The 22,138-nt window shown below is 46.7% G+C and overlaps 1 protein-coding gene across 2 annotated transcripts; it reads left to right on the top strand.

The window, feature by feature from the left end:
* Positions 1 to 2,120: 2,120 nt before the first annotated feature.
* Positions 2,121 to 18,339, top strand: LOC122933035 (SET domain-containing protein 4-like). Of its 2 annotated transcripts, XM_044287771.1 has the most exons (11): positions 2,121 to 2,234; positions 2,959 to 3,041; positions 4,002 to 4,097; positions 6,153 to 6,190; positions 8,553 to 8,641; positions 9,825 to 10,254; positions 10,915 to 11,089; positions 11,213 to 11,294; positions 12,079 to 12,159; positions 15,780 to 15,903; positions 17,874 to 18,339. In XM_044287771.1, exons 2-11 carry the CDS (start codon positions 2,978 to 2,980, stop codon positions 18,003 to 18,005), a joined length of 1,311 nt encoding a protein of 436 aa, XP_044143706.1. In that variant the 5' UTR covers positions 2,121 to 2,234; positions 2,959 to 2,977; the 3' UTR covers positions 18,006 to 18,339. The 2 variants fall into 2 exon arrangements, with proteins under 2 accessions (XP_044143706.1, XP_044143707.1); XM_044287772.1 differs by lacking the exon at positions 4,002 to 4,097.
* The last annotated feature ends 3,799 nt before the right edge of the window (positions 18,340 to 22,138 follow it).

Here is a 22,138-nt window from a genome sequence, read left to right as displayed (position 1 = left end):
TCTGGAGGTTGTTGCTTGCTTGTCACCAGCTAGGTAAATGACTCAGGCTGGGAAGATGGATCCTTGCCTCAGCAGAGGCGGGATCCAGGGTTGGGATCCCTGGTTCTGGGAGCTCCTACCAACACAGCTTGCCCCTGACAGGGGTGGCTGGTACACTAACTAAACTTCCTCTCCTCCTCATGAGACAGGACATGGGAACGTCCCACTTCTGCTCACACAGGGGAGGCTAGGCTGGAATGGGCTATTCCAGGCTAGATATACTAACTGGCAATGGTCTGCTACATATTGCTGCCACCTGCTGGCGGACAGGGAAATTACAGCAAATACATAATACAGGCCTAGAAAATACACATAATGGAAAATGCAAAGTTTGACTACACAAGATGACAATAAATATACACTTGACATATTGTAGCAGGGAGACAGAGTTTAGTGACATACTCTGGGATGTTACATATGCCTTTCTCTGACTCTTCCAGTCTCTCTGTGGCCACTTCTGTCTGAGAACATCCTGCTTGAAGCCTCACAAAGGCGAGGTACTGTCAATCAATTGTTAGGTGTCGTCTTGGTCTCATGATGTCAGAATATGAACCGCATGATGAGGAGGACTGTTTAAATACCAATTCTAATTGAACAAGGAAATCTATTGGGCGATTCATGGAACAGCAATTTGTGCAAAAAGTACTGAAACGTTGAACTGTTGGACATGTGCATTCAGACGTTTAGAGAAGGTCCATTAAAGGGGTTACCCAAGAGTATAAAAAGCTCTCCCATTGATGCCCGGGTATATGGGGGAGCTTTTTATACTATTGGATAACCCCTTTAAGTTCACTTGTAAAGGTTAGAGTGCATTTTAGGTTCATCCTGAAATTTCACCTACAACCAAGTATCTCTAACTTTTTGTGAGTAGTTTATTTGCCCAATTTCTATGGACCCAATATATACAGAATTGTAATTTTCCAATCATTACACCTATTATTAACGAAGTGCGTCCATGGGCCGCGGCATATATCCGTGCCAGACGTTCACTGGGCAAGATTAATCAAACACCAGTGCAAGGATAAAGTGGAGTGGTCGTCCATAGCGATTAATTTTAAGAGGCCCTTTGGAAAAGCAGCAACCTAATTGGATGCCATGAAGAACTACATCCCTTTTTTTTATTGCATAGGCTTTCATAAATCTCCTCTTCTGTTCTTAGGAGAGGCAAACCAAAAAATAATGGAGTCGTAGACATGATGGAGTGTTAAAGGGGTTGTCCTACCATACTACATGATCACTTATCCACAGGATAGCTATCCGATCGGTGGGGGTACGACCACCGACACCCCATTGATCACGAAAATGGGGGACCTCGAGAGAGTGGAGAGATGGTCCCACCTCTGTGTGTCTGCCCGGCATGCGGGTCCTCAGTAGCGGTCAGACCCGCCACCTGTTCAGGGGACCCAACAATCAGATATGGATAAAAATGGTGGCAACAGATCTGTCATATAATGGAAAGGACCAGCGCCCGATGGCCTCTTTATTGGGGAGATTTATCAAAACTGGTGCAAAGGAAAACTAGCTTAGTTGCCCATAGCAACCAACCAGATTCCATCTTTCATTTTTGAGTGCTCCTTTGAAAAATGAAAGCTGGAATCTGATTGGTTGCTATACTATAGGCAGCTAAGCTACTTTTCCTTTACACCAGTTTTGATAAATCTCCATTGATTTTTTTTTAACTAAATCTGCGACGGAGGTCTCCAATACAGTCTCCGACAATGCCACTGCAAAAAAGTGACCTCCCAGCACAAATGCGCTACCCATTTTTCATGCTCCTCTTTAACCGCCTCTATTTTGGGTACATGTTCCCCATATATGAATTTAATGCACCTTTTAACGCCATTTTTGAGGAAGTTTTACACCATATAGAAAGTATACACCCTTTATAGATCCCTGTCACCACTAGGCTACAAATTCCAGCAAGCCTTGTCATTTATCGCCCACCACATGACATGGTGCATAATTTCTACACAATCTGCTTTGCGAGACTCTGGAAAGATGGCGGCCCGTTGTCAGCGGAGACACCGCACGGAATACAGACACTATAGTCTTTAGCTCTAGCACCGCGTTGTCCGTGACGTCACACAACTGTATCCAATGAGGCGTTTAGGCGGAAGTATCGGTCCCCGGAAGTAAAGTTGTGTCTCCCACATGGACGCTGCTCTTGGAGTCCTCACCTCCAGATCGGTGGAGATGTAAGCCTGTGTCCTGTCATGTGAAACTTGATGATAGCTCAGTGTAAATGGCCTGTAATCCGGGACTGACCACAGCTGAGGGTTCGTTCCAATTATCCAGTCTGGAATCCAGGGGAAGCTGCTGTGTTTAGCTGCTTTGTAGTCTGGATACATTGTAACAAGGCTGCAGCTGTGTGACGTGGTCTTGAAAATGATGAGGAATTAACCTTAAATTCCGAAACCCCTTTTTTACAGTATAGGCTACTCACCTGGTACCTGTCTGACAACTACCTCCCTCCGCTCCTCTGTGCACATGAATGCTCGGCTCGGCTGAGCATGCATGTGCTATAAACAGGGAGAAGAAGATCAAGTGCCTGATCCTTATCTCCCCTCACATCAGCCATCATGGGCGAGTTGGGAGGTCCCTCCGAAATCAACGGGTTCATCCAATCTATGTGCACAACCAGCTGTAGGGGGGCGTCCACACAGGATGTGATTTGTGGTGTGAGAGGTCATATTGCTAGGATAGGCCATTGCTTCGATCAGCGGGGTGCACAACCGATACCGAGAAGGAAGGGGTCCTATTCCAGAAGTGGGACCCCCACTGATCAGAGTGTGCTAGTGATCTGCTATAATGTTCCTGCCCCTGTGGACAGTCATTGAGCTGTCAGACCGTACCGGAGCCCCTGTGTCCAGCCACCCATAGGCCACGTGCTGATATTCGTCTTCTGCGTTTTATTAAAAGGTACAAACCAGTATGAAGAATGAGTCCTAAACGAGGGCGGACGGGCAGGAGGAGGCGGAGGAGAGGGCCGGAGACATCTACAGGTAACATCAGACCAGGACCGGGTCTTATCTACAGGTACAGAGGTTCTCGGGCAGCACCAACATGTGTCACAGCGCTGTATGTTCACATCGGCCCTGCCCCAGTGAGCTTACAGTCTAATTTCTCTATTCCAGGGACTCACATGCCCATAATTCATAGGAAGCCTGTTAAATGGGTCACTTGTGCCCAGTTAAAGGGCATCTGTCGGCAGATTTCTGTTCACTGTTAGTCCCTGCTGTGTAAATGACCCCCGGTGTGCACAGGAGTGAGATGGGCCAGGTGTGTGACCTGTAATAAATTTGGCGCGTCTTGTGACAGGCCACGTGCCACGAAAGAGAATCTACAGCCATTGATAAATGAAACTTGAAATAACCCTGACGAGGATCCTGAAAATGGGGAGAAGGAAACACCGACACAGAACGCGGCCTCCCCTCGCCGCTGAAGACGGGCGCAATAGAAGGTCTACAAGATCGTCTCCAGTCCATTTCCAGCAGCGAGGAGATCGCTCTGTGTGGGTGCTATTCTCTCCTCCTTCTAGCGATCGGCGGGGGTCTCAGCGCACCGATCTACACAAGCTTTTCTAAAGTACAGGGACACTTTAAGGGCTCATTCACATGACCGTATGTATTTTGCAGTCCACAAAACACGGATACGCAAAAAAAACAAAAAAAAAAAATATCTGTGTGATGTCCGTGTTGCATCCGTTATACGGATCCCTTGTAACGATGCCTGTCCTTGTCCGCAGAATGGACAAGAATAGGACATGATCTATTTTTTTTTTGCGGAACGGACTTGCGGACATACGGAAATGTTCTGTTTGAAGTGAATGGTTCCGCATACGGGCTGCAAAAAAACGGAACGGACACGGAAAGAAAACACGATCGTGTGCATGAGCCCTAAGGGGAATGTCTGTGAAGGGAAGGGGTTGTAGGACCGGAGTCATTTGCTGTTATCCCCTGTAGTGAATCAGAGTCATGGAAGGCCATACATCCAGCTGATGAGGTGGATGAAGGAGAGAGGATTCCGGGACAAGCGACTCAGGACGGCCCATTTTCCAGGTAAATCACAGTCTGCCCTATAGGGGGATCATGCACACGACCGTATGTATTTTGCGGTCCGCAAAACACAGATGACGTCCGTGTGCATTCTGAATTTTGCGGAACGGAATAGCCGTCCCCTAATAGAACAGTCCTATGCTTGTCCGTTATGCGGACAATAATAGGACGTGTTCTATTTTTTTGCGGAACGGACATGTGAACATACGGAAACAGAATGCACACGGAGTAACTTCAGTTTTTTTGCGGACCCATTGAAATCAATGGTTCCGCATACCGTCCGCAAAAAAACCTGTAACAGACGCGGATAGCCCTAAGGAGGATATGCAATTCCTTAAAGGGAACCTGTCACCGGGATTTTGGGTATAGAGCTGAGGACATGGGTTGCTAGATGGCCGCTAGCACATCCGCAATACCCAGTCCCCATAGCTCTGTGTGCTTTTATTGTGTAAAAAAACCGATTTGATACATATGCAAATTAACATATAAGAGTCATATCTTACTTGTGTGACCAGAGAAGAGTCATATTTTCAAGATCTGACTCATCTCAAGTTAATTTGCATATCTATCAAACCGTTTTTTTTTTACACAATAAAAGCACACAGAGCTATGGGGACTGGGTATTGCGGATGTGCTAGCGGCCATCTAGCAACCCATGTCCTCAGCTCTATACCCAAAATCCCGGTGATAGGTTCCCTTTAAAGGTTTTGTCCACTCTAGAGATGAGCAAATTGATTCGTACTAATTCATCTCATCAGCAAGAGTCCTTCGGGGGGGCCATCAATAGTCAAGGAGTGGACTAGTGATTTGTCTCATCAAGAGTCCTTCACCTGTGAGGGGCTGCCCCCCCTGATGAAGAAGCTCCCCCCGCTGCCTGATTGACCGGGATAGACATCCTCCGAGTAGCGGCACAATCGCTGTTTCGGAAGCAGAGCCTTTGTGCTTGTGTCGCTACTCGGAGCGGAGGCGAGATTGTCAGGCCTGGGGGAGATGTCCGTTGCTGTCAATCAAGCAGCGGGGGCAGCCCCCCACAGGTGAAGGACTCTTAATGAGACAAATCGCTAGTCCTCTCCTTCACTATTGATGGCCTATCCTCAGAACAGTTCATCAGTATTGGATCGGCGGCAGTCCCATTTCCGACAACCCTGCCAATCAGCTGTTGTGCAGTAGCCCTGGTGCCTGAGCTACACAGCGCCATCCATTTTGTAGTGGATGGAGCTGGTTACTGCAGCGCCGCTTCCAGTCTCCTGTGGATCCCCTATTAGGACATATGCATGTCATGGGGGCAGGGCTCCCTGCTTGGTACCCACCTGCACAGGCCAGAAAAGAGCTTTGGTCTGAAGAGCAGCTCCTGTTGTGGTGGGCTCAAGCTTTTCATGTATTACCTGGACGGAGGTCCATCAATGCCTGGCAAAAGGAACTGTTTGCTGCAGGGGCCGGAATCTGATGCGTCAACCTCTTTAATCATCTCCTGCCGTTTTATGCATTCAGCTGCTGTGCAGACTACAAACAAGCCCTGTGTAGTCTGATCCTCCTTTCCATTTAGGCCGTGTTCCGTGGCCGAGAGCGGTCCGTGGTATGCCGGGCTGGATTCCTGTTCAGAGCAGGAGCGCACGGCGTCATTGGTTGCTATGACGCCGTGTGCTTAATGCCACCGCTGCACTACAGTAATACGCTATACGAGTGTGTTACTGTAGTGCAGCGGCGGCATGAAGCGCACGGCGTCATAGCAACCAATGACGCCATGCGCTTCTGCTCTATACAGGAATCCAGCCCGGCATACCACGGACCGCTCTCGGCCACGGAACACGGCCTAAATGGAAAGGAGGATCAGATTACACAGGGCTTGTTTGTAGTCTGCACAGCAGCTGAATGCATAAAACGGCAGGAGATGATTAAAGAGGTTGACGCATCAGATTCCGGCCCCTGCAGCAAACAGTTCCTTTTGCCAGGCATTGATGGACCACGGCCGTGTGCATTCGGCCTTACTGTGACAAGTAGGAGACCATCTCCCACCCTGGTTTCCCCGTCTAACACCTGCTTATAATTATCTCCTAGATACGGGGAGGGGGCTGATGACCACCCAGCTGCTGCAGGTAGGTGATGATGCACTTTCAGCAATAAGTAATATAGAGTTTGCAATTAGATAGGTAAATAGTTAATATGCACATATTTTCTTCTCGGGTCAGATTTAGCGTCTGATGCACTGATTTAACGTTTTTCGCCCTGGACGATTTGTCATTTTTTACTCCCTGCGGATCCGTAACTTTTTTTATTTATCCGTTCACATAGTCGTATTTATGAGAGACATTCTAATGGAATCATTTACTATTGCATACAATGTAGTGGGAAGCTGGAAAAAAAAATCCAACTTGGGTGAAATTGGGAAAAAAAAACACAATTCCACCACAGTTTTATGGATTTCGTTTTTATGACGTGCACCATACGGTAAACCTGACCTGTATTCTCCGGGTCAGTACAATAGTGTTGCCACAATGCCAACATTTTGATTCGATTTTGATACCAAGAAAAAGTATTGTGATACACGATACCATTCAATACCATGCATAAAAAATAAAATAAAAATACCCACACAATAACCTCAGTTTTTTTTTTTTTTTACAAAGTGTCAATTGCCCATTATGTGAGTAGTTCCTTGATGGGGTCACTTACTAATAATGTGAGGCACATGGAAGTCTAAATTGATAAAACCATGTGCCTCACGTTGATAATAACCCCGTCAACTACATCCTTACATAATGAACAACATGGGGTTAATGTGAGATACATGATGGGGATACTTACTGTTAATGTGAGGCAAATGGTTTTATCAATTTGGACCTCAGTTTCTCACATTCACACGACCATATAAACGGGTTCTCACCCGTTCCGCAATTTTGCGTAATGGGTGCGGACCCATTCATATCAATGGGGCTGCATAAGATGTGGACAGCACACCATGTGCTGTCCGCATCCGTAGTTCCGTTCCGCAGCCTCACAAAAAAGATAGAGCATGTCCTATTCTTGTCGACAATTGCGGACAAGAATAGGCATTTCTATCACAGTGCCGGAACGCACACGGGCTGGTATCCGTGTTTTCTGGACCGCAAAACACTACGGTTGTGTGAATGCACCCTAATAGAAAGTATCCCCATCATGTATCTCACGTTAACCCCATGTTGCCCATTATGTGAGGATGTAGTTGACGGGGTTATCAACGTGAGGCACATGGTTTTATCAATTTAGACTTCCAAGTGCCTCACATTATTAGTAAATGACCCCATCATGTACCTCACATTAACCCCATGTTGCCCATTATGGGGTTAATATTGATGTCAAGGCACATGGAGGTACTAAAGTAATAAGACCCTGTGCCTCACATTAAGGGCTCATGCACACAAACGTTTTTTTGAGTTCCGTATACGGGCCGTATTTTGATTCCGTATACGGAACCATTAATTTCAATGGACTGTGTTTTGTCCGCATCCGTTGCTCCGTTCCGTGGCCCTGCAAAAATTATTAGGCATGTCCTATTCTTGTCCGTTTTGCGGACAAGAATAGGCATTTCTATATTGGGCCTCCTGTTCCTTTCGGCAAATTGCGGAAGGCACACGGGCAGCATCCGTTCCGCAAAAAAAAACACGTCACGGTCGTGTGCATGAGCCCTTAGAAAAGCATTCAGCACATACCTATAAAAACCCCAGGGCTCCATAGGAACTACAGCTCCAAAACTCCTGGTTTCTTCAGAGAGACCAGAGCTTTCAGAGCGAACCAATGGCTCCCCCAATTGCTGCTCGCGGGTGCCCATGTTTTCTGCTGTCAGGTGCCACAATTGACCACTGCATCTGAAGGTTTAAATATCTTCAATGGGCGTTATTGCCAATCGTAGACATTAGCCCCGAGTATTTGCCGTGTAAAACAGCAGACTTCCGCCGTACATTTATGAACTTTAGGTGTCCAGGCTGCTTCCGTAGGGTTTTGCCAATTTCTGTGTGGTGGGATTGTGTCTTGTGTATCTTCTGATGGATCCGATGATAAGTTCAGGTGAATTTTGCTTTTAAAAAGGTATTACAAGTTATCCGCAGGATAGGGGATAACTATTAGATGAGTGGGAGTCCTACTCCGATCATCAGAGCCCCCAGAAATGAACGGAGCATTCAACCGTCGCTTCATCCATCACTATAGGAGTTCTGTAGATTGCTGATCGCAATCCCCAGAACTCACATAGAGATGAATGGACTGGTAGTGCGCATGCACAGCCTGCCACCTCCTTCATTTTGGGGGTCTCCAAGGGGTAAGAGGTGCTTGTTCTCCCCATCGGTGGAGATCCCAGTTGTAGGGCCCCACCCAGTGTAATAGTTATCCCTTAGCCTGTGGATAGGGAATAACTTTTAACAACTGGAATATTCCTTTAAGGGACCTAAACCCCAGTTTACCCGATCTCTGTCCTCTTCCCAGCCAGGAGAGCTGATCATCTCCCTGCCAGAATCTTGCCTGCTCACCACCAGCACGGTCCTCACCAGTTACCTTGGCAAATATATCCACGGGTAAGCATTTCATGACTCCATGTTGGTTTTTCAGGTATCGACATAAAACTTAGCATCAATATCAGTACTGTATGTCAATTCAGTTTTCAATTTCAATGCCAATTCTAGTGAGTGGACCACTTATGGCTACCATGACTAGAAGGGCACGTGGGCTGCTGTCCTGGGGGTTCTCTGCTAATTCCTACTTATTAGAAGAATCCCTTGACCATAAACCGATCACAAAGTGACCCTCTGCTGGGACCTCCAATGATCATGTCATCTGTGGGGAGACCTGCTCTGCAGCGCCACCATAGGTGAAATGAAGCATTACAAAGTGCCCATTGAAATTGATGGATGTGTAATACAGGACGGGTCCTACAGGGCAGGAGAACTATGAAGGTCATTTATTAAGACGAGCGTTTTAGACGCCGTGTCCCCTGCATCCCGCTAACCTACCAACTGTATGTCGGGGGCGGTAGGAGGTTTGGAAACAAGACAATAGATCTTTTTCATTAAGACTATTTGCAAAGTTGCTTTATGGTTCAGTTTAGATAAATTGGGAGATTAGAGGGGTTGGCCAAGATTTTGATACTCATAACCCATCCTGAGGATCAATATCTGATCAGACTCCCCGCACCCCCGCTAATCAGCTGTTTCGCACAGTTGCCGATGCAGGAACCACACGGCGCCATCCATTGTGTGGTGGACGGAGCATACCTTAGTGGGAGCAGCACTGCATTTACCAGCTCCTTCCACTTCACAATAGACAGAGCTCTGTACTTCCGGTGCTGGAGCTGCTGCAGAACAGCTTATTGGCGGACTGTTAGATTGCCACTTTTAAACATGACATAACTACTATAAAGAGGACCTGTCGCGTGCTGGCAGAAGTTCACCAGCACCGAAAGCGGTGAAAGAAGTCAAAATTTGCCGGAGATGAGACAAGGACTTATTTCCAGAGGCATCGGATGTATGTGCATCTGAGGCAGGGACAGTACGCCTCACTGCGCTGTGCATGCGCGATACCTATGTGCAGGTCATGGCAGTGACATCGCTATGCTCCCACATGCAGTTGTCATTCAGAGCCATGAACATCCAGGCTCAGCAGGTTTAGTATTCATCATGAGGACCAAAGGACAAGCTCATCTCGGGAGCATCAGACCAGCATCATTGCCATTTATGGAGCATTTTTATGTTTTTTGTCTAGGTGGCGCCCCCCTGTGTCCCCTTTGCTGGCTCTGTGCACGTTCCTGGTCTTGGAGAAGTACCTTGGAGATCAGTCCCCATGGAAGCCGTACTTGGACGTGTTGCCTAGTGCCTACGACTGTCCGGTGTACTGGGAAGAAGAGACGGTGAACTATTTGCCGGATCCTGTGAGGCAGAAAGCCGTGGAGCAGAGGAGCGCCATTCAGGAATTCTACTCCTCAGCATTGCCGTTCTTCAAGTCCCTCAGTCCCTTGTTTCCGGAGGCCCCGGAGAACATACTAAGCTATGAGGCCGTGCGGTGGGCCTGGTGCACGGTGAATACCAGGACCGTGTACATGAAACACGCTCACAGGGAATGTTTCTCTGCTGAGCAGGATGTGTATGCTCTGGCGCCATATCTAGATCTCCTGAACCACAATGCTGGCGTGCAGGTAACGGGAGATTGCCTGACTGGTGCATATGTAATATGTATGTAATATGTCTGCAAAGATTTCACTGGAGTATTTATGCCCCTTAGTGTTTATTTTGTCTGTAGAGAGACTGGAGGGTTGCTTTGCTGCTGTGACTACTGAGAGGGAGGGTGGGGGGCTCCTGCTGTGAAGGGAGGGTGGGGGGCTCCTGCTGTGAAGGGAGGGTGGGGGGCTCCTGCTGAGAAGTGGGGGGGGGGGCTCCTGCTGTGACTGCTGAGAAGGGAGGGTGGGGGGGGGGGCTCCTGCTGTGACTGCTGAGAAGGGAGGGTGGGGGGGGCTCCTGCTGAGAAGGGAGGGTGGGGGGGGGGCTCCTGCTGTGACTGCTGAGAAGGGAGGGTGGGGGGGGCTCCTGCTGAGAAGGGAGGGTGGGGGGCTCCTGCTGAGACTGCTGAGAAGGGAGGGTGGGGGACTCCTGCTGAGAAGGGAGGGTGGGGGGCTCCTGCTGAGAAGGGAGGGTGGGGGACTCCTGCTGAGAGGGAGGGTGGGGGGGCTCCTGCTGTGACTGCTGAGAGGGAGGGGGGGTTCATTTCATCTCCTGGCTTCTCTATGGATATTCTTTGGCCAATAGATTTTAGAGATAGTCATTTGCCCGACGTTTGGCTCTTATTTCCTCCATCTCAGGTGGAAGCTTCTTTCAATGGGAAGAATCGATGTTACGAGATAAGGACTAAGGTTCCTTACAAGAAATACGAGCAGGTGTTCATATGCTACTCACATCATGATAACCAGCGCCTCCTCCTGGAGTATGGCTTTATTGCAGCTCACAATCCTCATCAAAGTGTGTATGTGGCAAGAGGTTTGTGTAGTCTTCAGTGCAGCTCCATAATTATCTATCTGTCTATCTATTTATCTATCTATTTATTTATCTATCCATCTGTCTATTCATCTTCTTCATCCGTAATGATTGTAATTCTTCTAGACGCCATCCTTCAGTTTGTTTCCAGAAAAGACAAACAGTTACACAAGAAATGGTCGCTTCTTAAAGAAAATGGCTTTTTAGAGTAAGTTCCTTTTGATCATCCACCTCACATTGCCCCTCAGTACGTGGTCTGTGGGGTTTCCATCGATGGATACAATAGGGCTGCATGCTGTGCTCGTGTTCCATTCAAATATTTATGGAATTTCTGAGAAAGCCTTCAATGGAAATGTGAACAGAGCCTTAGCTGAATGTGCTAGATAAGTGTCATACCTACAGCATGGCAGATTTATTAGGTCCTATGGCGACTCTTCTAGATAAAGAAGTTAAGTATCTGCTGTGGAAGGGTCAGCAGCAATGCGTCACAAGATTTTAAAGGAGTTGTCTCACATCAGACATGGTTGGCATATCACTAGAATATGCCACCAGTGTCAGATAGATGTAAGTCCCACCTCAGGGACCTGCTCCTGTCCCCAGAACTGAGCTCCCAATGTGAAGGAGACCCTACCGCACAGTCATTCATTTCTATGGGAGTGCTGAAAATAACTGAGCAACGGGCTTGGTTATCTCCAGAAGTCCCATAGAAATGGAGAGGGCACCGCGCAAGCGCAGCCACCGCTCCATAGAAATGAATGGAGGACGCTTTCCTTCACTTTGGGAGTTTCGTTGTAGAGATAGGTGCGGGTTCCTGAGGTGGGACCTACACCTATGTGACATTAGTGGCACATCCTAGTGTTCATCGTGACCACTTTTAACGACCGTGTAGGTGCGACAGTAAACGTCCAGGAACTTTTAGTGTATCTCTGGTGTCTTGGGGACATCGGCAGTAATTCTGTGCCATCCATTAGACACACTCTTTCTCTTTCCAGGAACCTGACATTTGGACCAGATGGCCCCTCCTGGAGGCTCCTTACAGCCTGCAGACTACTGTGCCTTGGCGCTGATGAGTTGTATGACACCCGTTTCATCTTGATACCTCTGTTTATGAAGTTATTAGTTTTCATGTATATTTTGCATCTAATTACATAGGTTCAGATAGTAAGGCTAGTTTCACATATGCAGTAAGAGATCTGGCAGAGCTCTCTGGATCTGGCATTGCCGAACGGTACCGGAATGCCCGCCGGCCCCATTAACTATAATGGAGTCCGGGGGAGATCCAGCCGCTACCCGGCAAATATACTGGGATTGGCCTGGAAAAAAACCCGCTGCACACAAAGGTTTTTTTCTGGCCGATTCCCGGCATTCTACCGGAAGGCTTTACCGTACATGTGAAAGTTGCCTAAGTGATCAGTGTGAATGGCCAGACCTGACAGGATGACATACCGTCTCCTGCTTCCGGAGCGCACCCCGTAGTCGCTGTGAGCAAGAGATGAATGACTTTAGTCGCTCAGTGACTGACATAAGATTTTCACTTCTATTTTCAAAGATCTTCTGCAGCAGCTAAATAGTGTTTTACTGCCACAGCTTGTGTAAAGTGCTTTGTACCCCTCCCCAATTACTGCAGAACTTCATCGATAAGATACAATGCAGCTTCTTTCTTGTCATAAAGAGGTTCTGCAGCATCTGAAGGGTTTACTGTGCAGCCCCTGCTGCTGCAAAGTCTCTTGGGGACCTTCTTTATTCATCACTATTAACTTAAAGGGGTTGTCCTTTTAAGACAACTTACCCCTATCTTCAGGATCAGCAGAGGTCCGAACGCTGTGGCCCCTGCCGACCACAAGAACGGGGGTCCTTACTCCCTGTTTGAATGGAGCAGGAGATATGCTGGCGTGACTGTCTATTGCTTCATGCAACTCTATGAGACTGCCAGATAGGCCAGCGATTGTAATACGCTCTATCTCCAGCAGTCCTATAGAGCTGAATGGAGCGCCGGCATGCATGTGTGACTGCCGCTCCGTGCAAATGGGGGAGCAGGGACCCCCATTTTTGTGCTCACGGGTATCCCAATGGTTGGGCCCCCACCAATAAGACACTGTCTTATCCCTTATCCTGTGGAGATTGGGGAGCAGTTGACATAATGGGACAACCTCTAAAGTTCCGCTTAGGGTGCGTTCACATGAACGTGTGACAGCCATGCTCGTTTTGTGGTCCGCAAACTGCAGATCTGCAAAACGCATCCACTGACTGTGTGCGCCCTGCGTTGTGCTGCGGACCCATTGACTTCAGTGGGTCCTTGGCTGCATCGTTCAGATCGCGGACCCATTGAAGTCATGGTGTGGGGTGCACATGGCCAGTGCCCTTGTTTTGTGGATCCGCGATTTGTGTGATTGCACCCTTAAAGGGGTATTCCAGTTGGAACATGTTATCCCCTAGCCACTCAATAGGGGGATTGCTGTTCGATGAGTGGGGGACCTACTGCTGAGACCCCAACCATTCATGATAATGGGAGTACTATGCTCCTGTAGGAATGGAGTGGCAGGTCGAGCATGTGCACCATCTCTATGGGACTGTGGGAGACAGGTAGGTACAGTGATCTGACTTCTCCAGGAGCCCCATAGAGATGAATGATGCAGCAGTGTGCATGCTGGACCGCCAGTTCATTCAAATGGGGGACTTGGGACCTAATCTGTTATCCTCCCCATCATGTGGATAAGGGTATTAGGTGTTCTTACATGGGGCTGATTTTTTTTTTCTGCCGAAATCCGCACAGGCAGAAAACTTAAAATTGTTAAAATCTCATTACTTTGCTGGCATTGTATAATGCTGCAGATTTTGAGTCCGTAAATTTGCAGCAATTACGCTACATGTACAGGAGACCTGAAGGTGAAAGAACAGGAGAGCACTGAATGAAGCGGCTAGAGAGGGGTAGGATCCTGAGGTAAAAGTGGTGGCGGAGGGGACAGTATGCAATAGACACGTGATAACCTGATTTATTATCGGCCGTTTACGAGAGTCTGTCAGCAGTCACGACCATGCTAAACTGCTGACTGCACTAGGTAGAGTCTGAGGAGTACAGGATACATGTGCATTTTATGGAGCTTTATTATCAGGAGTAGTGTGGACATAACATTTTGTTCTGCTCCTTGAGGAATAGGGTGAATATGAACTATTATTCTGCCATGTTTTGCTCCTGCAAGTGCCCAGGGTGGAGCTTCACTGTGAAATGCTCTCCGCATTGAACTTCCTAGCCGCTCCCCTCGGCTCTAAGTGACAGCTGTAGTGGTCTACTGGTTGGATCCTACAGCTGTCACTCAAAGCAGAGGGGAGGGGTTGTGAAGCAGCCAAATGCAGAGGTGAGGTGAACGCATTGCACCCGCACTGAATCCTGACCCATTAATTTCTATGGGGCTGTGCACACGAGCAGTGATTTTCACGCGTCACTTGTGCGTTGCGTGAAAATCGCAGCAAGCTCTATATTCTGCGTTTTTCACGCAACGCAGGCCCCATAGAAGTGAATGGGGCCGCGTGAAAATCGCAAGCATCTGCAAGCAAGTGCGGATGCGGTGCGATTTTCACGCACGGTTGCTAGGTGACGATCGGGCTGGGGACCTGATCTGTATTATTTTCCCTTATTACATGGTTATAAGGGAAAATAATAGCATTCTAAATACAGAATGCAAAGTAAAATAGTGATGGAGGGGTTAAAAAAATAAAATAAAAATTAACTCACCGAGTCCACTTGATCGCGTAGTTGCGGATCTCTGTCCTATTCTGTAATGTTGAGCTGCCGGCTAAGGACCTGTGGTGACGTCACATCACATGATCCAATCATATGGTCCCTCACCATGGTGATGAACCATGTGATTGGACCATGTGATGAGCACAGTGACGTCATCAAAGGTCCTATTCCTGTGCACAGCAAAGAAGAAGACAAAAGAGAAGCCGGGCTGCGCGATCAAATGGATTAAGGTAAGTAAAATTATTATTATTATTTTTTAACCCCTCCAGCCTTATTGTACTATGCATTCTGTATTAAGAATGCTATTATTTTCCCTTATAACCATTTTATAAGGGAAAATAATAGCATCTTCAGAACACCTAACCCAAACCCGAACTTCTATGAAGACGTTCGGGTTTGAGTACCAAACATGCCGATTTTTCTCACGCGCGTGCAAAACGCATTACAATGTTTTGCACTCGCGTGGAAAAATCGTGCATTTTCCCGCAAAGCCCCCGCATCTTATCCGGGCAAAAAACATGACGCCCCTGTGAAAGAGGCCTAAAACTCTGCCCTGGTTACTTTTAGGAGCAGAATAAAAGTTCATATTCGCCCTACTGCTGATAATAAACCTACCCAAAAGGTATGCTTGTCCTGCTCACCTCAGCCCCTGCCTAGTGCTGTCAGCAGTTCCACATTTTATTTCAGTCCTTAGCCTGAAACAAGTGCCGGATTATCAGGCTTTCTGGATTATTGGATGCCAGAGTAAAGGAATTGTGCTGCGGTAATAATGATTACGTCAGATCTGTTTCTTCTGGAAGGGCCTGGTCCTTACCTGCCAGCTTCATTAGACGCTGCTATTACAGGAACACATAACGTTTTCTGTAAAGGGGATAAGAAATAATGAAATGAGAAAGAATTCAGTAATTTTTTCCTAATTTTTTTTCTCTCTCCTCAATGTTTTGATTTCAGCACATCCTGGAAAAAAATTCTTCTGGGAAGTTTTGTGTCTGAGTCTTGTGAGCGGGCGTCCGTGGAACTTGTGCGGAAACTCTGCCTCCATTTACTAGAACAGACCTCCCGTGCTCTAGACGAGGTGAGTCTGGGAAACGTTCTTGAAATTAAATTGTAGTTACATTTTTGTCCAGAAAAATAGATATGGATATTTCACTAAACCCCTTTAGCTAGGTAGACTCTAAAGGGGTTTATGCGGAAAAAAAAAAGACTGCTTTCTTCTAGTAACAGCGCCACAGTTGCCTGATGGTTGAGTCTGGAACTGCAGGTCATTCTTCTCCTCTGGATAGATCATCAGCATCTGACCGGTGGGGCTCCGACACCCTGGACCCCCACCGATCAGCTGTTTGAGAGGGCAGCGGCGCTCCAGCAGCACCGCGGCCTTCTCACTGTTTACCACTGGCCCAGTGACGTCAACACTAGTATCAACTGGCCTGGGCGGGGCTAAGCTCCATTCAAGTAAACAGAGCTTAGCCGCGCCCAGGCCAGTTGATGGTAGTCGTGACGTCACTGGGCCTGCGGTAAACAGTGAGAAGGCCGCGGCGCTGCTGGAGCTCCGCTACTGGAGCGCCGCTGCCTTCTCAAACAGCTGATCGGCGGGGGTCCCTGGTGTCGGACCCCCGCCGATCAGAAGCTGATGATCTATCCAGAGGATAGATCATCAGTGTAAACAAAGTGCAGAACCCCTTTAAAGGGGTTATCCCATCTTAGACAATGGGGGCATATCGCTAGGATATGCCCCCACTGTCTGATAGGTGCGGGTCCCACCTCTGACTGTATGTCCATACAAAGCAAACCTACTAAAAAAGTTATGGGTGTCATAATACGGCGATGCAAAGCAATTTTATGTCATTTTACAAATAGTAAAACAGAATAAAGAGTATATGCACTTGGTTTGGCTGTATTCGCACTGACCTGCAGGATGAGGGCGTCATCTAATATTTAACTCGCAGTGAAAGTCGCAAAAACAAAACCCCAAAAACAGTGGTGGAATTGCTTTTTATTCCACCGCACAAATCCCATTTTCACAGTTCCGCGATGCATTACAGTATGTTTCGCCCTATAAGACGCACCGGCCCATAAGACGCACCTAGGTTTCAGAGGGGGACAATAAGATTTTTTTTTTTTTTTTTAATTAGACCTCAGATCATACCTCACCTAACAGCCCCAATGTTAATAGGACCCCAACAAGACCTCAGCTCAGACCCGAATGTGAATGACCCCCAATCAGACCTCATATCAGCCCCCACTGCCTCTCATATTAGCCCCCATTGCCTTAATGACAAAGCTCAGAGATCAAGCAGTGCTTGGGAAAAACTGTTAAGGGGTTAAAATAGCTTCTCGGTCTTAGAGAACTCCTTTAAACACCGTTATCAAATCGTAGATCTCTATTTTCTGGAGATTGCCCCTCATTTTAATTCTTCTACATAGAATAGAATTGGAAATTCCACCATGTCTTCTTGTGTGTAGGCAGATGATACCCATGAACTGCAGACCTTTACCTGTTGTAAATCAGATCAGCCCCTATTGCCTCATGTTTAATAAAATAAATAAACCTCTATCACCGCCCCCCTTTCTTCTTCCTCCCGCTGTCGGCTGTGCTGTGAACCGGCGCGCACAGCCGACAGCCGAGGACCAGGAAGCGGTAAGTACAGAGCCTTCACCGCTTCGTGCTCCTCCGGTACTAATGAGCGCTTCCATAATGGAAGTGCTCATTAGTATTCGCCCCATAAGACGCAGGGGCATTCCCCCCCCACTTTTGGGGGGAAAAATGCGTCTTACAGGGCGAAAGTTATGGTATGTTAAATAGTGCCATTAAAAACCACAACTGTCCCACAAAAAAAGCAAGCTCTCCTCTGGCCTTGTCACAAGAAAATTAAAAAGTTACGGCTCTTGGAAGACAGGGAGGAAAAATTTAAAACATTGCTTCCAAATTGGCTTGGTCCTAAGGGGGGACCCTGGTTTTTCGATAGGTGGTGCTTTCACTGGAGGGACCCCACCCATCAGACATTGTGTGAATTGTACATTTTCATTGCATTGTTGTCTTTTCAGATCTCATCTCGGAAAAGTGAGAAGACAGCGGATCCTCACCTGGTTTTGGTGGAAGCCTTAAGACAAGAGGAAATGAAGATTCTGACATCTTCAGCCAATATCCTAGAGAATGGAGACACAACTACAATATGACTGAGGTTGGCGCACATACTCGGTTCCATCCTTTAACTGCCACCAGCCTTATCTACTGTTAGAAACTGTGACAGTTACATGGAGAGAGCTGCAACAGAAAGGACATGCCTCCTGAGCTGTAATAGGGAGAGAATTTCAGCAGCAAGGACATGCCCTTGAGCTGTGACAGGGAGAGAGTTGCAGTAGTAAAAAAATCACCCCCTGGATGTGCCCCCTTAGCTGTGATAAGGAGAGAACTGTAGCAGAAAGGACACGCCCCCTTGAACTGTAATAAGGAGAGAGCTGCAGCAAAAAGGACGCATCTGGTGAGCTGTGATAGAGCTGTAGCAGAAAGGACACCCTCCGAGCTGTGATAGAAAGCTGCAGCAGAAAGGATATGCCCCCTGAGCTGTGATAGGGAGAGAGCTGCAGCAGAAAAGGATCTCCCCCCCCCCCCCCCCCCGAGCTGAATATAAAAATAGCAGAGCAATGAGTGGGGTGATTTCTGGATCCATGTGAGGTACAGGGCTGGTCCTAGCTTTATTAGAAAGAGATCGTCATGTACTATATGATGTCTGATTTTCATTTTTTACCTAATGAGTTTTCCCAGTGCAAAAAATACATTTAAAAAGGTCTCATCAGGGTCATGTCTGTTTTGATGTGATGTGGATGCATGTCTAGATGTACCTTTAAAAAATTTCCACTTTTGAGTATCTTTAACTTTTTAACTTAAAAAGGTTTAATCTTTTGGTCTGATAAATTTCTTACTATATCCCTTTAGTGGTCGGAGCTCCCTTTTTTCTAATACAGAGCTCCAAATCTCCTGGACATAGAGATAAATACCGGTAATAACATTCTGTTTACTTGCAGCCACCACTAGGGGGAGCTCATACTATTTATATATTGAACTGAAGCATACACAGTGTGCAGTCAGCTCCTCCTAGTGGTGGATCCACATGATATCTACTGTATAAAGGTCCGTCTCAAAAAATTAGCATATTGTGATAAAGTTCATTATTTTCTGTAATGTACTGATAAACATTAGACTTTCATATATTTTAGATTCATTACACACAACTGAAGTAGTTCAAGCCTTTTATTGTTTTAATATTGATGATTTTGGCATACAGCTCATGAAAACCCAAATTTCCTATCTCAAAAAATTAGCATATCATGAAAAGGTTCTCTAAACGAGCTATTAACCTAATCATCTGAATCAACTAATTAACTCTAAACACCTGCAAAAGATTCCTGAGGCTTTTAAAAACTCCCAGCCTGGTTCATTACTCCAAACCGCAATCATGGGTCAGACTGCCGACCTGACTGCTGTCCAGAAGGCCATCATTGACACCCTCAAGCAAGAGGGTAAGACACAGAAAGAAATTTCTGAACGAATAGGCTGTTCCCAGAGTGCTGTATCAAGGCACCTCAGTGGGAAGTCTGTGGGAAGGAAAAAGTGTGGCAGAAAACGCTGCACAACGAGAAGAGGTGACCGGACCCTGAGGAAGATTGTGGAGAAGGACCGATTCCAGACCTTGGGGGACCTGCGGAAGCAGTGGACTGAGTCTGGAGTAGAAACATCCAGAGCCACCGTGTACAGGCGTGTGCAGGAAATGGGCTACAGGTGCCGCATTCCCCAGGTCAAGCCACTTTTGAACCAGAAACAGCGGCAGAAGCGCCTGACCTGGGCTACAGAGAAGCAGCACTGGACTGTTGCATGTCACTCGGAAATCAAGGTGCCAGAGTCTGGAGGAAGACTGGGGAGAGGGAAATGCCAAAATGCCTGAAGTCCAGTGTCAAGTACCCACAGTCAGTGATGGTCTGGGGTGCCATGTCAGCTGCTGGTGTTGGTCCACTGTGTTTTATCAAGGGCAGGGTCAATGCAGCCGCTATCAGGAGATTTTGGAGCACTTCATGCTTCCATCTGCTGAAAAGCTTTATGGAGATGAAGATGTCATTTTTCAGCACGACCTGGCACCTGCTCACAGCGCCAAAACCACTGGTAAATGGTTTACTGACCATGGTATTACTGTGCTCAATTGGCCTGCCAACTCTCCTGACCTGATCCCCATAGAGAATCTGTGGGATATTGGGAAGAGAAAGTTGAGAGACGCGAGACCCAACACTCTGGATGAGCTTAAGGCCGCTATGGAAGCATCCTGGGCCTCCATAACACCTCAGCAGTGCCACAGGCTGATTGCCTCCATGCCACGCCGCAGTGAAGCAGTCATTTCTGCAAAAGGATTCCCGACCAAGTATTGAGTGCAGAACTGAACATCATTATTTGAAGGTTGACTTTTTTTGTATTGAAAACACTTTTCTTTTATTGGTCAGATGAAATATGCTAATTTTTTTAGATAGGAATTTTGGGTTTTCATGAGCTGTTTGCCAAAATCATCAATATTAAAACAATAAAAGGCTTGAACTACTTCAGTTGTGTGTAATGAATCTAAAATATATGAAAGTCTAATGTTTATCAGTACATTACAGAAAATAATGAACTTTATCACAATATGCTAATTTTTTGAGAAGGACCTGTATTAGTAAGCATATATATATTTTTTTTTTTCATCTGTCCATGTAATATGCCATTTTGTTATGTGATGGTATTTTATCCATTTTCATAAATATTGTTTTTATTAAAAAGTTGGTGTTTTTGTATTTTCTATTTTACTTGTAACATTTTACATTCATTGGCGTCAACAGTGTAACTGGACTGTCGTACCAATATTCAGACAGTGACCTTTTATATTTTCTATTGTGTCCCTGTACATTGTCATTGGGTACTGATCTCCAGGTGACATATTCCCAGGTGTTGTCCAGGATTTCTATCTACCATCAATAACAAATCTTTGGGGGGGGGGAATCAATATCCTGCACCCTTACCGCTCAGGTACCACCAGAAGGACACCGCTCCGTCCATTGAAGTGAATAGGAACAGTACTGCAGTTACCAGCTTCATCCACTGTGTGGCGCTGGATTTACTAGGTAACACTACTGCTCCTTTCAGACAGGTGACTCAAAATAGTTTTTCAGTTTTGTCTCCTTCTCAGGCTATGGAGGTATTTGTGACCTTGTGTTTTTTTATTTTTTTATTAGTGATTCGTTAAAATCGATAGCATAATTTTTTTGTATTGGTGAGGGCAAATATAATTCTATATTTTATATGTGTTTTATCACTTTTATGAAATACAATTTAATTAAAAGTTTATTGTCTTTTCATGATGGTTTTTAACAGTTTTTTTAAACATACTTTTAGTTCCATTTGGGGAGCTTAACGTGTATTTTTTATTTTTTTTTAAACTTAAGAAGTGCACTGCCGGCAGAGTGATCCGGCAAAATGTATGCCAACTGATGGCATTTGTAAGGCCTCTTTCACATGGGTGAGAATTCTGAGCGGGTGCAATGCGTGAGCTGTGCACATGATTTTCATGAATAACTTGTGCGTTGCGTGAAAATCGCAGCATGTTCTATATTCTGCGTTTTTCATGCAAAGCAGGCCCCATAGAAGTGAACCATGTTATAAGGGAAAATAATAAAATGTACACAACACCTAAACCAAATCCGAACTTCTGTGAAGAAGTCCGGGTTCGGGTCTGGGTACCAAACATGCCGATTTCTCTCACGCGCGTGCAAAACGCATTAAAACGCTTTGCCCTCGCGCGGAAAAATCACGCATTTTCCCGCAACGCATCCTATCCGGCCCTCGCACGCAATGCCCGTGTGAAAGAGGCCTAAGATTGATCAGGATCGTGATCAGTCAGAAAAATGCATTGAAATGCCGGATCTGTCTTTCCGGTGTCATCCAGAAAAATAGATTTTTTTAACTCCTTAAGGACATAGGACGTACCGGTACGCCCTGTTTCCCGAGTCCTTAAGGACACAGGACGTACCAGTACGTCCTGACTTAAAATCGGGATTCCGGCGCCACGGGGGTTAATTGGAACGGGACGCCGGCAGAAATCATTCAGCCGGCATCCCGTAACAACGCAGGGGGGGTCATTTAACCCCCCCGTGTCGGCGATCGCAGCAAACCGCAGGTCAATTCAGACCTGCGGTTTGCTGCGCTTTTTGTAGTTTCTGATCCCTGCGCTTTAGAGTCCCTAAATTAGATTTCCCCCCCCCCCTGCACCCCTGCACGATTTGATGGCGGC

This window comes from Bufo gargarizans, chromosome 3, assembly GCF_014858855.1.
Source record: "Bufo gargarizans isolate SCDJY-AF-19 chromosome 3, ASM1485885v1, whole genome shotgun sequence".
In the NCBI taxonomy this organism is placed as follows: domain Eukaryota; kingdom Metazoa; phylum Chordata; class Amphibia; order Anura; family Bufonidae; genus Bufo; species Bufo gargarizans.
Note: the sequence above shows the minus strand (reverse complement) of the source record. Positions and strands in the feature narration are given on the sequence as shown.

Bases quoted from the DNA above. Each gene is read 5' to 3' on its own strand.
- LOC122933035 (XM_044287771.1), top strand. From the start codon at position 2,978: ATGAGTCCTAAACGAGGGCGGACGGGCAGGAGGAGGCGGAGGAGAGGG. The intron at 4,098-6,152 runs GTAAATCACAGT...ATTATCTCCTAG, and splicing joins CAGGACGGCCCATTTTCCAG to ATACGGGGAGGGGGCTGATG. The intron at 11,090-11,212 runs GTTTGTGTAGTC...TAATTCTTCTAG, and splicing joins AAGTGTGTATGTGGCAAGAG to ACGCCATCCTTCAGTTTGTT.